The sequence below is a fragment of the Mustela nigripes genome, chromosome 13 (assembly GCF_022355385.1).
Source record: "Mustela nigripes isolate SB6536 chromosome 13, MUSNIG.SB6536, whole genome shotgun sequence".
NCBI lineage: Eukaryota > Metazoa > Chordata > Mammalia > Carnivora > Mustelidae > Mustela > Mustela nigripes.
Window position 1 is genome coordinate 114718900 of NC_081569.1, and position 13679 is coordinate 114732578.

General features: G+C 48.4%; 1 protein-coding gene across 4 annotated transcripts in view; it reads right to left on the reverse strand.

Moving 5' to 3' along the window:
* SLC8A3 (solute carrier family 8 member A3) overlaps positions 1–13679 on the reverse strand; it is a 137661-nt gene that overhangs the window by 104499 nt on the left and 19483 nt on the right. For all 4 annotated transcript variants that reach the window (XM_059373490.1, XM_059373492.1, XM_059373491.1 and 1 more), the window contains exon 2: positions 10863–12708. In XM_059373490.1, coding sequence (XP_059229473.1) covers positions 10863–12646 — 1784 coding nt within the window. In that variant the 5' untranslated portion in view covers positions 12647–12708. The remainder of the gene's footprint in view (positions 1–10862; positions 12709–13679) is intronic.

Here is a 13679-nt window from a genome sequence, read left to right on the forward strand (position 1 = left end):
GAAGAGGCCCCCTCTTCTACAGCAACTCTAAGTTTGTATTTAGATTCTAGTTAGTTAACATTCAGGGTCGTATTAGTTTCAGGTGTACAATGTAGTGATTCAACACTTCCATACAACACCCAGTGCTCATCACCACAAGCACACTCCTCAATCCCCGCCCCGCCATCCCCCTACCCATCTCCCCTCTGGGAGCCCTCAGTTTGTTCTCTAGAGTTAAGAGTCTGTTCCTTGGTTTACCTCTCTCTCTCTCTTTTTCCCCTTTGCTCATTCGTTTTGTTTCTTAAATTCCATATAGGCAGCTCTCCCAACACACTTCTCTTCATGCCAGATTGGGAACTTCGTGAGGACCAGGACCTGGCCTCTTCTCACTGTGTCAGCTCACAGAATGAGCCTAAGCGTGTCTACAGATGGTACCCCGAGGGACAGACACCTGGGTCCAGCTTGCACTCTCCTGCTGCTTCGGGTCTCACTGAAGCTCTCATAGGCTCTTGGGGGGCTCTGGCCGAGCCCTTCCTGCTCTCTCTTAATATCCCTCCCTCTAAGCCCTGCTCCTAGATGCCCTCAGACACAGCCTCTGAGGAGGCCCCCTGGACCTGAACACATGGCCCTGCAACCAACTTTGCCCTCTTGCCCAGGCAGCAGGCCAAAGCATCACCCATGGGTGGTTCCTGATCGTAAATGGCACAAGCAAGAGTTCTGGGGCACCAGCTTGGGCACAGACGTGGCAGAACCAGCAGTCAAGGGGGATGATCCAAACTTCTGGGCTGGGCGTTAAGGAGTTTATTTGGCCCTTGCCAACATCCCTGAGCCCAGGGGCCCCTGAATTAAAAGGAAAGCAGCCAACTTTTGCTGTCAAGGAAAGGATAGGGGATGTGCCCTTAGCTTCTTCCATCTGAGGAAAAGAAAGCCTGCTTCTTTCAGCTTCATACCTTATTCTTAGGCTAAAATATAGAACATTGTAGAAAGAATGTGTAATTTTGAATTAGAAGATCTTGGTTTCGATACCTGCCCTTAGAAGCTCTGTGTTCTAGGACAAATTACTTAATACTTCTTAGACTCGGTTACCTAATCTGAAGAAAATGATAATGTTACTCCTAAGGTATGACAAAATCCTTACTTTTTAAATATGTTCATGTAAATATTCCAAGTTTTATTACGTTAAAAAAAAATAGTAGTCTTTCCCCCAAGGTCAGAACAATGGTGATGCCTAGGTACCAATACCACACCCTATAGACTGATATAGTACATTCTGATATGTTCTCCGTTATCCTGATCTCCCCATGCGGTCACCTTCATCAAAGTACCTTTAAACAATTAGTGCCTAATAGTTTTAGAGCATTTTGTATCAGTTCCTTTGAAAGTCGGCCCTTGGCTGTGTTCATTCTACTCACTCCCCAGCCCCCAAACTAGAAAGTGTATTTTCTTCCAGCCATCCACATGGGTTAATTAAATGCCATTCGTCTTTGCTTTGGCTAGAATTAGATTAACTCATTGCAGTAACACAACTTATCTTTTGCTATTATGAAAAAAATGAAAATCTAATTAATTTTCAGCGAATCTTCTAAAACATGGGCTCCATGAGGAGGGGCAGATAATTAAAATGGCCTGTGTAGGGAGCTGGCTGGGAACCACTGATCTAGCTTATGAAACCCACTAGCTTAGCAGGGGTTCTGGAAGATTCCAGTCTGACAAGGAAATTATCTGCTTCGTGTGTCCAGCGGGGACTTACAGATTCGTCTGGGGAATAGAAGAAAGTGCTATGTTATGTAGGTTAAAGATGAGAGTGATTCAGGAAGTTTCTTCCCATCAGGACTGGCCCCATGTTAGAGTGGTAACTTCACGCTAATGCACCTTACTGAAACAGAAACTCTGAGATTCTTAATCCCATGAAGTTCCTTCCATCTCTCCCCCCAGGACTAGAGGTTCCTTCTTGTAGCCACAGGTGAGCCCAGAAACCAGCCTCAAAAGTCCTTTCCAAGATGGTCCCCTGGACCATTGCTAGGAACGGACTGCAGTTGACAGGAGAGGAGCCCTATCTCACAGCTTAGCCCTGTGCCCAGGGACACAGGCAGCTGACAGCCACACACTGTTCCACCTGGAGACGGGAATACTCTGGCTTCCGGGGAGCTCCTGGAAGCGTGTCAAGTTACAGCTCCAAAGACAGAGAGGGGGTGCCTGCTGGCTCCAGCTACGTCCAGCCGACCAGCTGTCTGGCTGGGGAGGGGTGGCAAAGGAAAGCCTGTCACTCTGTTCCTGGCGAGCACAGGAGGGAGGACAGCTTTCTGTCCTGGTCTGGAACACAGGCAAGTCTGGAAACTCAAACCCAGGAAGAGGCTTTGAAAGTGACTCAGTACCCAAATAGCACAGTTGAAAATGACATCGGCTCATCTGACGCTAGTCTCCTGGAGAGGACAGACTTTAGGGAGGGGGGAGAAGGGACACCAGTAGCTTTGAGATTTATGCCACTGGGCATCGAATGTTTTCTGTTGACCTGGACTGAGGCCACTTTGATCTCAGCTGCTGGTCTGTGGTCAGCTTGATGAACTGATCAAGCTGGGGCCTCCTGAGGGGGCTCTTTCTCCCGTTCTCTAGCCTGCGGCCCCAGCACAGACCACAGTGAAATCAGTGCTCTCTTGGCAGACCTTCTAGATGCTGGTTTGGAGGTGACAGATGACAGTCTCAGCTGGTGCTATTTTCTAAGGGACACTGTCACCACTGACAGACACAATTGCTTAGGTAGCTTACCATGGAATCCTTGCGGCAACTTCATTTTTCTACCCCACCGTCTGGTTCTGGCAGATTAACTGTTGGGGTCAGGGAATCTTGGCTTGACTCAGGGCAACCAAGACATATCTGGCCAGTGGACTTGGACATGGCCAACTTGGGGAGAAGGGGGAGGGAGAAAAAAGGCCTCATAAGATTCCCTCTCTTGAGAATTTGAGGTAGAAGATCCTTCCAGGGAAGAGCCAAGAGCTAAATGGAAAGAGGAGCCGTGCGCTCAGACAGTCGGTCTGGGAGGTCTCGCCGCAAGCTAGAAGCAATACGGGGAAAGGCCACAGACAGAAACAGAGACTCGGGAGACAGAGACCATGTGGGCCAGCAGGGAGAGCATCAGAAAGAGGGAGTGGTCTCGAGGGCTCCCCTGCCTGACAGTGTTTGCTGCCACTTCTAGTTGGTGCAGATCCCTACAATGCAACCTTCTCGTCTGAACATACAGTCAGGCAGAGACTTTGCAATGAAGGGAAAAGGGCACCACCATGAGTGGTTTGCTTCCTGGGAGACATCAGTCTTCTTGGGATTATTGGGAAGCTCATTCTCTCTGTCCAAATGACAGGCTTGCTGAAGGGATGCTCCCAGCTCGTTCTTGATCACTCGAAGAAGGCATAGATCAGACAGGAGACACCAGGCAACCCCAGTACAGATGCCGGCGGTGGGAGGGACAAGGATGCAGGAAACAGGATAAGAATAAATGAGGAGAGAGACTCAAAGGGGCGGAGAGGAAGGCACTGAGTGTGGCGGGAGTGGAAACCACAGCTCTCGTGGCGACAGCACCTGACGTGTGCAGAGTAGAGAAAGAAAGTCTGCAGCTCAGGACGTTTGGAAGAGACAGTGAGTGTAAGAAAAGAGTATTCAAACAGAAAGTAAGGTGTGAGTGGGGGAATAAAACAAACACATCCGGGGATTTGCAGCCAGGGCCTCGGTGAGCCCCAGTGTTGGCAGTGGAGCTCGCCCCCGATCACCATGGCTGGGACAGACAGGGTCAGGCGGTAATGGGGTTCACAAGGAGAAATCATCTGGCACTCACAAGGCAACACCCAAAGATAGACAAATCAAGGCCAATGGCTCAGGAAAGACGTGGACCACTAGGGAGGAGAAGGGGTATTAGTCATCTATAATCTATAATTTGGTTTGCAGCTGTGTTCTAAGTATTGATTTTATTAACAAGATGTCCTATTTTGAAAGCACCCCCGACAGAGCATTGTCTGTATCTGGTTTGTGAACCCCAACCGCCAACTGGTAACCGAACTGGGCTCAGGCAGGGACAGGTTAGCCACGTTAACCAGGTTCCGTCCCTGTGTGCTGACTCTTAGTTGGAGGTGGGGGTCAGGATGGCGCCGCACCCGTCACTAAGCACAAATGTATACATACACTCGAGTGGTGATTCCGTTTTCAGAAAGACAAACTTCTCCATAAAGAATTAAGTTCCACCTTCAACTTTATCTTCATTTCTGGATGCCCAGGGAATTTCCTACTTGGGTACCTGGCAGGTGGCAGGGATTGGAATAGAATTCCGATGAAGGGTAACCATCACACCACTGGAGACTGTCTGCCTGGTGCTTTCCTTCGTGGTCATTTAGCAAAACCCTCAAAGCATCTGATTCCGGCAAAATGCTTCTGACTTGTGCAGAATTTAAATATGGGGATTTTGCTCTATTTGCAGATCAAGGAGTTCTCGCCCTCCAACTGTCCATTACATACGACTGACTCTATGCCAAGGCTTTCTATTGTTTCTGAAAGCATAGCTCAGTTTCTCGTTTAAAAAAACAAGAAAACAAGATCTCGATTGAGCTCTAGACTCTACTACCTTCCTTGTGGAACTGACAGTGTCACAGCCAATGGGTAGAGAAGAAATCAAGGCTCATGCACCACCCAGCTACACCGGCGACGTTGATGAAAGGCTAGACAGCAAGAAAGTCCTCCCCACTTACCCACCTGGCTTTGCTCCTGTCTATCATTCTTGTGAATGAACAAGGAACTGTTGACCAGAAGAACCAGAAGAACCAAAACAAAATAACTGCGGCTCATGGGAGGATATCCATCAGTATCTCTTTATTATTACTAGTAGCCTGGGGCCCAACTAGCTCCCCTCCAAGAAGGAAAGCCACTGAGGGTAATACTTCTTTGTTTCCCGCCTAGCCAGTCATGTGATCGTCTCCAATTGCCATGTTCCTATCTTCTCAAACCAACCTACGTTCTGGCCGGTGGACTCTCCAACCATGCACTGCTGCACTATCGTGTACGGGAAGGCAAGGCAGCGTGAGAAGAGCAGGGGTGGGCACACCAGGTGCTGGGCTGCATACGATCTCCGATCAAGTTGGGCAGAGGGTATGCTGAGCGGTCCAAGGCTGCCAGAAGACACTGCATCAACCCCTCGAATTAACTTGGAAGGCTCTGGACTTGTGGAGTTTTTTTTTTTTTTTTTTTTTTTTTAAGGATTTTATTTATTTATTTGACAGAGAAAGAGAGAGATCACAAGTAGGCAGAGAGAGGGGGGGAAGCAGGCTCCCTGCTGAGCAGAGAGCCCGATGAGGGGCTCGATCCCAGAACCCTGAGATCACAACCTAAGCTGAAGACAGAAGCTTTAACCCACTGAGCCACCCAGGTGCCCCAAGGACTTGTGGAGATTTTTGTAGATGTGTCCAGTTTAAGTAGACTTGGGGTGCCTTATGGATCCCAGAATTGGAATATGACCTTCTTTGACATCATCTTTGACCATTTCAGTAATTACAAAAAAAAAATGATCAGGATGTAAGGTCTTTCTGAGCACACTATCCAAAGCTTCTGCTAAGAAGGCCACATAGCCTTTCATCACTCCTGTGGGCCCAGAAGGGAAAGCACTAGAGTTGAGCAGCCCTATCTGATATGTTCCCTCGTACTATTAAGTACTCCATTCCACAGCTGGCTGAGCTATAAATTCCCTTCATCAGGACCACTCGGAGCCACAGACGGAGCTCCTCTGTGAGTCCCATGAAGCCATGGGTCCTGGTAACCCACTGTTTACCATTGTCTGGAGAGCGATCTCGTTACCGGAAGTCAGGCACTGGGGGCAGAAGGAAAGTTAAAGGAAGGGATGCCGCCTGAGGGAGCATGACCGTGACCTCCACCCTGCTCCTACCCTCACTAACCTTGCAGGCTGTGACTCTTTTCAAGCCCAGAAGGGCATTCTAGGGTCAAATAATCTCCCCGATGGCAAGGGAAGAGACTGTCCAAACACCCTGCTGAGCCAAAGAGAAAGAAAAGGCCTACTGTGTTCCAATTAATTTGGAGAAGGTGCAAACTGTCCTGGAGCATGCCAGATTTTGATGGAAAGATTCCCCGGGGTGGAAACTTTACAGAGAAAGCACACCTGGAAGAGAATGGCCTGCAGAATTTTGAAAGATTGTCATTATTTCATGGAACAAGGTCCCGTCTACAAGTTACCAGCACTGTCTAAAAGACATCCCAGCTATGCTTGTCACACCTTTTCTCCCGAAGAGATCTCGAAGACAGTGGTTGGTTTTTGGTGTTTTTTTTTTTAAATTTCTATGGGTTCACTATTTTTCTTCCTAAACAGTCTCAAGGTGAGCCAAGAGATTAAAAATAGTCCATAATATGTTATTATTCTAAGTTAGGATATTAGTCATATCATACCGTTGGATCTGTACTTCCCGAGCACCTTTCCAAAGTTAACATTGTTCCGATGGATAAAAATAAGAAAGTCCAAACTGGGAGGGGGAGACGTTAAATCAGTAGGCTCCAAAAAGACCTCGCCAGCTCTAACTTTCTAACCTGTCTAGCTGTGTGATATCGGACAAGTCACTTTCCCTCTCTGAATCTCAGCTTCATAATTTAGAACAGCGGGAGGTCAGATACCTTCAGGATTTAACATTCTAATTGGACGGGAAGCTATGAGGCACAGCTAATATGCTCTTCTCTTCCACAGAGGCCTATGCCATTTAATTGTGCTAGATTTTGGCTTTTGCCTCTTTGACACTGGAGATTCTGAGTATTCTCAGAGAGAGACCCCAAAGGTCTGTGAGCTGCAATATTCTGTTATTCTGCAGAAACACCCCGTGAGTCTGGGATACAGGAGCAGATGCAGGTTTAGGGAGCGAGATGAACGGGCCAGCAGCACACCCGTGTATCTCCATGAGGTTTTGTTATTGTTTGCAGGAGGCTGTAATTCTAAGGAGGTACTGTAGTGGTAGTCACAGAGGTGGGGATTCTTCTAGATCATTAAGATGTCAACAGGCTCTCTCTCAAATGTCAAGCGTTTATTGGAATGTGGGATTAAGGGCGTCAGGCGCCCACCCCCGCTCTGTCTGCTTCACTGCCACGTCCTCCGCGAAGGTTGCTGTAGAAGCTTCTGTGGTGTCACACACACAGCGGACAGCTTTCATTTCTCTTTTATTGAGCGTCTCTCAACCAGAGCACTTCTCCCAGTGTTTTGATCTGTCTGCATACCTAGTAGCCTCTTCACTGGAGAAGATGCTTGAGAGCTGAAATGCCCGTCTGTCCTATTCATGTATCTATCTCTGTCCCCAGGAATGCATCTGGTACATAGCAGACATCTCATAAGTGTTTGTTGAATGACTGAGCACCTTCGATGAGCAGGCACGGGGTGCAGGTGCGTTGTCTTCATGTTTGCACGTATGCTTACCACTCCCCTGCAGGAGAAAGAGCGCTGTTCCTGACATTCCAACTGAGTATCTAGGGCCTGGACAGGTGAAATGACTTGTTCAAGTTACACAGCTGGGGAGTGACAGGTGCACATCTGTGTGTCAGACCTCAGAGTTCATGGGTTTCCTATCCTCCCGTGGTGCTAAGGACATCTTTGAAGAAGTAAAGCCTAAAACCAAACAACTGAATTCACAGCCCAATGGTATCGGCAGAGCACAGGCCTGGTTCCAACCTGAGTAGGTTTTTAGAAGCCCTTACTGAGGGCGACACTGCCAGCACTCCCAAGCTTGGTGAGCAAAGCAAATTATGGGGAGAGGGAGGGACTGGAAGGTGGAAGTGCTCCAGGCCTCACCCAGCTTCCGGCTAGGTACGTCGGGGGTTTCCATTTCAGCCTCCAGACTAGTGCTACAACCAGCAAGGTCTCAGCAGAAGCCGGGTTCTGGCTAAGCTGGAGTCCCGAGCTGGAACTGGAATGCAAGCCTTCCTGATTCAGTTAAGCAAGTCCTCGGAAAGGCCACTTTCCCTCCCTGGTCTCAGGGTTTGGCCCAGGGATTTTAGAGCATTTCAGCTCTAAGCTGGGACCAAAGGCATCAGGAGTTTGTTAGAAACGTCGGATCTCGGGCCCTTCTCTCAACCTTTTGAACTGTAATCTGCGTTTTAGCAAGCGTCCTGGATGGTTCAGAAGCACGTTAAAATTTGAGAAACACTCCTCTAGAAGTTATTCTAAGTTCTTTTCTGGCTCTAATATTTTAGGAATCTGGATTAGGAATCTTTACAGTCACCCCAAAACCAGCAGTGTCTTCTAAAGAATATTGTTAACTCACTGATATTATTATTAATGGCCTATTAATTTCCTAAGTACCTACCATATACAAACAACACAGCATACAGTATCTTGAATCATCACGACAGCCTTGCAAGAGAAATCGTATTATCCCTACTTTACCAATGAGGAAATAATCTCATAAATTAATAAAATTTCCCCTGGCTAACTGGAGAAATCAGAACTAGAACCAGAATCATAACCCAGAGTATTTACAGCCCATACTTTTTCCGGTACCTCCCACTGCCTCTCCCAAAATCATAACCTAAAGTAAGAAGGGTAGAGCTGCAATGCAAAGACAGGTGACTAGCAGGTTATGGACTCATTCTTCTGCAATGAAGAAAACCAAAAAGGTAGGCTAAGGTCTACTCATGCCTAAAAAATAGCTGGCAACCTAGCCTGTTCCCTGAGCCCTGGAAGAGCTGGGCCCGCATGGCAGACGTGTGGAGCTCGAGCTACATTTAAAACTGCTATCAGAAGGGATCATTCAGAAGCCCATTTACACCAAGATATTAATCAAGCCGAAAACACAAATAGGCTTAAGGAAGGGTTAGTCATACTCAGAGATCCAAAGTATACAACTGTTAATGGGACAAAGAAATGGGGTGCCAAGCTTCTGACCTGTCCAAAAGGACTCTTCAGTGCCTGTGATAGGTAGGTACCGAATTCGAGAAACCACTAGTCCCTCAAATCACAGTCAGTGCTGGAGTTTTGATGTCATTTAACACCCAAAAATAACCTCTTACATACTGACGTTGCCATAAACACAAGAAGTTGCATGGAGTCTGTCTTCCCAACAAGGGCTGTCCTTCATTTGTATGTAGAAACCCTCTCTCCAGAGCATACAGAAATGGGCAGTTGGACAGTATTCTCCAGAAGATGTAGGTTTTTACTTGGGTAAACGAATGATTATCCCTCCCAGTGAAACGACTACACAGAGCTCTAATCAATCAATTTGTCAATGGCTATTTCACTTCAAGAGACAGTATCCCTGTTCCGTATCTGGCTGGTACAAATAGGACCTATTTGCTGGGTACCCATGTCTATGGTACAGAAAGTCCTAGAGTTGGGCAGGATCCACAAAAAGATCCGACCCTGCCTCCAGGCAAGGAAAGTATGGTTGTTCTGACTTTGCAGATGAGAGAGTTTAGTTCTCAAGCCGAGACTAAACGTCTTGCCCAGAGTCACGTTATCAGGAAAAGACTGAGGGAGGACAAGAGCACAGTCCCCGGGGGGGCTCACTCCACTCTACTGTCAGCACCTCCCAACCCCTTGGGCGCCCTGCCCCCTGCCTGGGCCTGGAGGAAGTGCTTCTGAGACTCCTCCCCCTCAGTCTTAGGGGCTCCCCTCTCTGTGTGTTCCATTCTTCATTCTCCTTCAAGTTGTATGTTTTCATTTCCCACTCCCAGTGTCTTTAACAGTCTCTTGGAGCAGTTTGACATCCCCCCTTCCTAGATGCCCCCTTTGTACTTCACGCCCCCTCCTGCAATGGCTTTTTGCTTGTGGATATGAGCAGGAATTCAGAGACAAGTTCCCGCCCTCCCCTTGGCCACCCTGGAAAGACTGGCTTCCCGTAAGCTGCAAATTCTGAGGAAAGTCATTCTGTTTCTTCTTCAAAGCTATTCATCTGAGAAAAACAAAACCAAACCAAAACAAAACAAAACGAATCCCAGAACACCTAGTACAGGAAGGTTCATTGGGGAGTGCTCTTACAGTGATCAAGGTCATGGAAGTGCAAACACACACCATGTCTGAAGGGCGAAATGGGCCATGAACCTGAGAAGTCTTCTGGGAGAATTCTAGACCATGAAAAGAGATGACCACACCAAAGGTGTATTTTCTCCCGCAATTCCCAAGAGGTGCCTGCTATGTTCCTTAGTCAGATTCTAGAGCTCACACCTGGGTCCAAAGACAGGTGGCCACTGCTCTGGGAGTTCTGCTTCTGCAAGATGTGTCCCGTACCCAAGCCATACTGACTCATCTCACCTAGCCTGGGCAAGTCTCATACCATAAAACAGCCTACAGGCATTTACAGAGATTGCCAAGTTTCAACCAACCTTGCAATTTCCAAATTGAAGGAGAGATGCCTGAAATATGGTTATAAAATACAACCTCATGATGGCCCTGGGGGGAAAAAAACCAGTGCCACTTGCTTCCCCGAGGATGCCCTGATTGGGCTGGCTCTGCCTCAGGATGGAAAGGCTCAGCCTCAAGGCTCACACGAGCCTCTGGTGTGAGGAGGGGAGGAAGGAGAGAACCAACGGGCCTCCTAGCTCCTGCTTAGTCACAAGAATTCTCCAAAACCTGACATCAAAACTTCTGTCGCCCCACATCTCCACTGGCCATATCATTCTGAGTTCCAGTGGACGGATTGTTCTGCATCTTCAATCCTGCCAGGGAATTCCCTGCCCAGAGACCATTTAAAGTGAGAAAACCGAAGGAAGGTCTGGAAATGGACCCTGCCGGGGGTGCCTACTGAAAATCCTGCACACCTGTGCTGGGACCCGAGTTTGACATTGACGCGATATGAGGAAAAACTGTAAGGAGAGAAAGAGATGGCAAGGGATGGAGGGGGCTAGAATATGGAAAGGTTACTTACACTGTTTCATCATTCTTGAACTCCAGCTCCCCGTACGCGTCTTCAAAATCCTCACCACCACCCTTGGCTGTCCCCTCTACTGTCCTAAAGGGGACGATTACCGTGCCCCGGGCACCTGATGTCCGCAGAACCTTGACCTCCAAGACACCGATACTCTCGCTGACATGAATAGTGTCACATTCAAACGTGAAAATGCCTGCATGGTCATCATCCAAAATGGTGACTGTGGCCACATAAGGGGATACCAGGATGGCCCGGGGCAATGGAAGATTATTGAGGACTATCGGAGGGATCCCCTCCTCCAGCTGCTCCTCCTCTACACGGACGTTGCTCAACCTCACAAAAAAGTGTTCATCCTCCTCGAAGATGTCATCGTCAATGATGCCCACCGAGAACTCCTTCTGGGTCTCTCCTGGCTTCAGAACCACAGTGCCCTCTGTGAACTCATAGTCCGCCCCGGCATTGGCAGAACCATCCTCTGTTTTGTAGTCCACGTACACGGTCTTGGACATGTCCCCCCCTTTCCTCACCACCGTCAGGAGGACGGCCCCGCAGTTCTCCAGGCACTGGTATGAGCACGGGTCAAAGAAGACCTTTGAGACAAAGTCCTCAGGCTCATTGGTGTGCACCTCATTGATGCTGGAGGCCTTCTTGGCTTGTTCCGCCGCGTGCTTCTTCAGGACATTGCCTGCGCCGGTCATCATACGGGTAGCTTGGATCCGGTAGAAGGCACGACTCTTCTGTTGATGGGAAAGAGCGTAGTAATTGGCCATCTCCACCAGCTGATCTAAGTCCTTCTCTGGGTGTTTCTGCTTCAGATCCTTGAGAATCCGGATCATCTCCCTGCGGGACTCATCTACTTCCTTCCCTTCCACAGGCACCAGGTTCCCGTCCAGGAAGTGGGAATTCATCATTTTTCCATCCATCTCAATGCCCTTGGGGTGGTCGCCCTCTGTCTCTATGATAATTGCTCGGTGTTTGTCTGTGCGATACTTTTTGTGCATGTATTTGTAGAAGAGCAGTCGCCTATCTGCCACCCAGGCCAGAAGGACACACACGGGGAAGAAGGAGAGAGTGAGGAGGCCTTCCCAAACCTGAACCACACCAGGGGAGAAGACTGCCAGGATCATATAGAGCCAGATGTAGGCGAAGATGCTCCAAGCAGCAGTGATGAGGAAGACTCGCAGGTGCTTGATCTTGCGAGTCTCTCCATCGGGGATCACATAGACGCAGATGCCAATGATGATGAACATGTTAAAGGCTGCACTGCCCACGATGGTAGAAGGTCCCAGATCGCCAGCAATGAACCCATGACCACACACCTCAATTAAAGAGAGAAGGATCTCAGGAGCAGAGGAACCCAAGGCCATCAGGGTCAGGTTGGAGACCGTTTCATTCCAGATCCGAATCGTCGTTGTGCTGGTCTCTCCATTGGGCTTTTTGATAGTCACCTCTCTCTCTTGGGAAGTGATGACTTCAATAGATGCCATAAAGCGGTCAGCAATGATGGACACCCCAAGGAACATGTATATCAGGGCCACAAAATAGACAATGACCCTGGCAATCTTGTCCCCAAGGGAAGGGTTCTCCGGATACCAGATTGGCAGGATGACACCCTCCTTGCAGTCCGATGACTCGGAACAGGACTCATTGTTCTGCCCTGTGCTGGGCACCTCCCCTGAGCCACCAGCCTCTGCCCGAAGACCATTCAGGAAGAGCACAAAAGTAATCAGCCCAAAATGGAGGAAGGCAGAGGTGAGAGGCTGCAACCTTAACCACGCCATACACGAGATTTAGCCGCTGGCTTCCACTGCAGCACCAATGGTCCTCCTGACAGGCCAGAGACCTAGAAAAGACCAGAGAGGCAGGGAAAGGCATGAGAAAAAGGGGGACAGCAAATGGCAGGTTCCCACCAATACAAATTGATGTTTCACCTTGAGCGACATATTGCACTAACATATGGGGCAGTCTCTCACTCGGAAAAAAAGATGTCAATGGGAGGCACGAATAGCGACTCTGTCCGCAGGACCATCTGGTGGAGACTCAGTGAAAAATGGCTTAAAAGAGCTGGGAATGTTGGTAATGAAAACATAAGTGATACCCTTCCAGTCCTGTCTCCAAACCCCACTGTTATCCGCAAGAGTTCTCAAGAATCAACTGAAAATAGGCCAAGCATGACCCAAATCTTCATTCCTTGTAGTGTTTCTAGGGTTTGGGGGCTTCTTCCCCCCCCCCACTGTTGTCATACTCAAGAATTCTGCATGACATACGTGTGCCAGAAGAGTACAGATGGAGCTGAACTTTTCTCATGGGTTACTCCCCCGGAAATAGAACACATCACTCTGCATGCAATTGAGCCCACTTGGGAAAAACTTCTTCCCCGAATGCAAAACTTCTACAAGCAAGCTGTAATTCTGACATTTCTTGGGAAATCAAGAGGACAGACAGTGTCGTGATGCTCCCTGCAGGATAGCTAAACCAAGGCCCCCATCAGCTGTGCTCAAGCCCCAGTCCACAGCCTCCTTAGCCCTCTAGCAAAACATTCTTATGGGACCATCAAGACACTCAGTTACAGGAAGATGAAAATCAGCCAGCCACTCAAATTCCAAACCCAGACACTGAAAGGGCCAAGTGATAGAAATCACTATTAATAAAACATGCAAGTGGCTCTCGAATGCGTTTTTTTAAAACTCAAGGCAAGATTTGGGGGTGAAATGCAGCCCCACCTGCTGGCTGGGACCACTAAGAGGTGAGCAAGAATTCAAGAGAATGGGAAGAAATTCAGCAGAAACTATGAGTTCATCTTTCCAATCACTG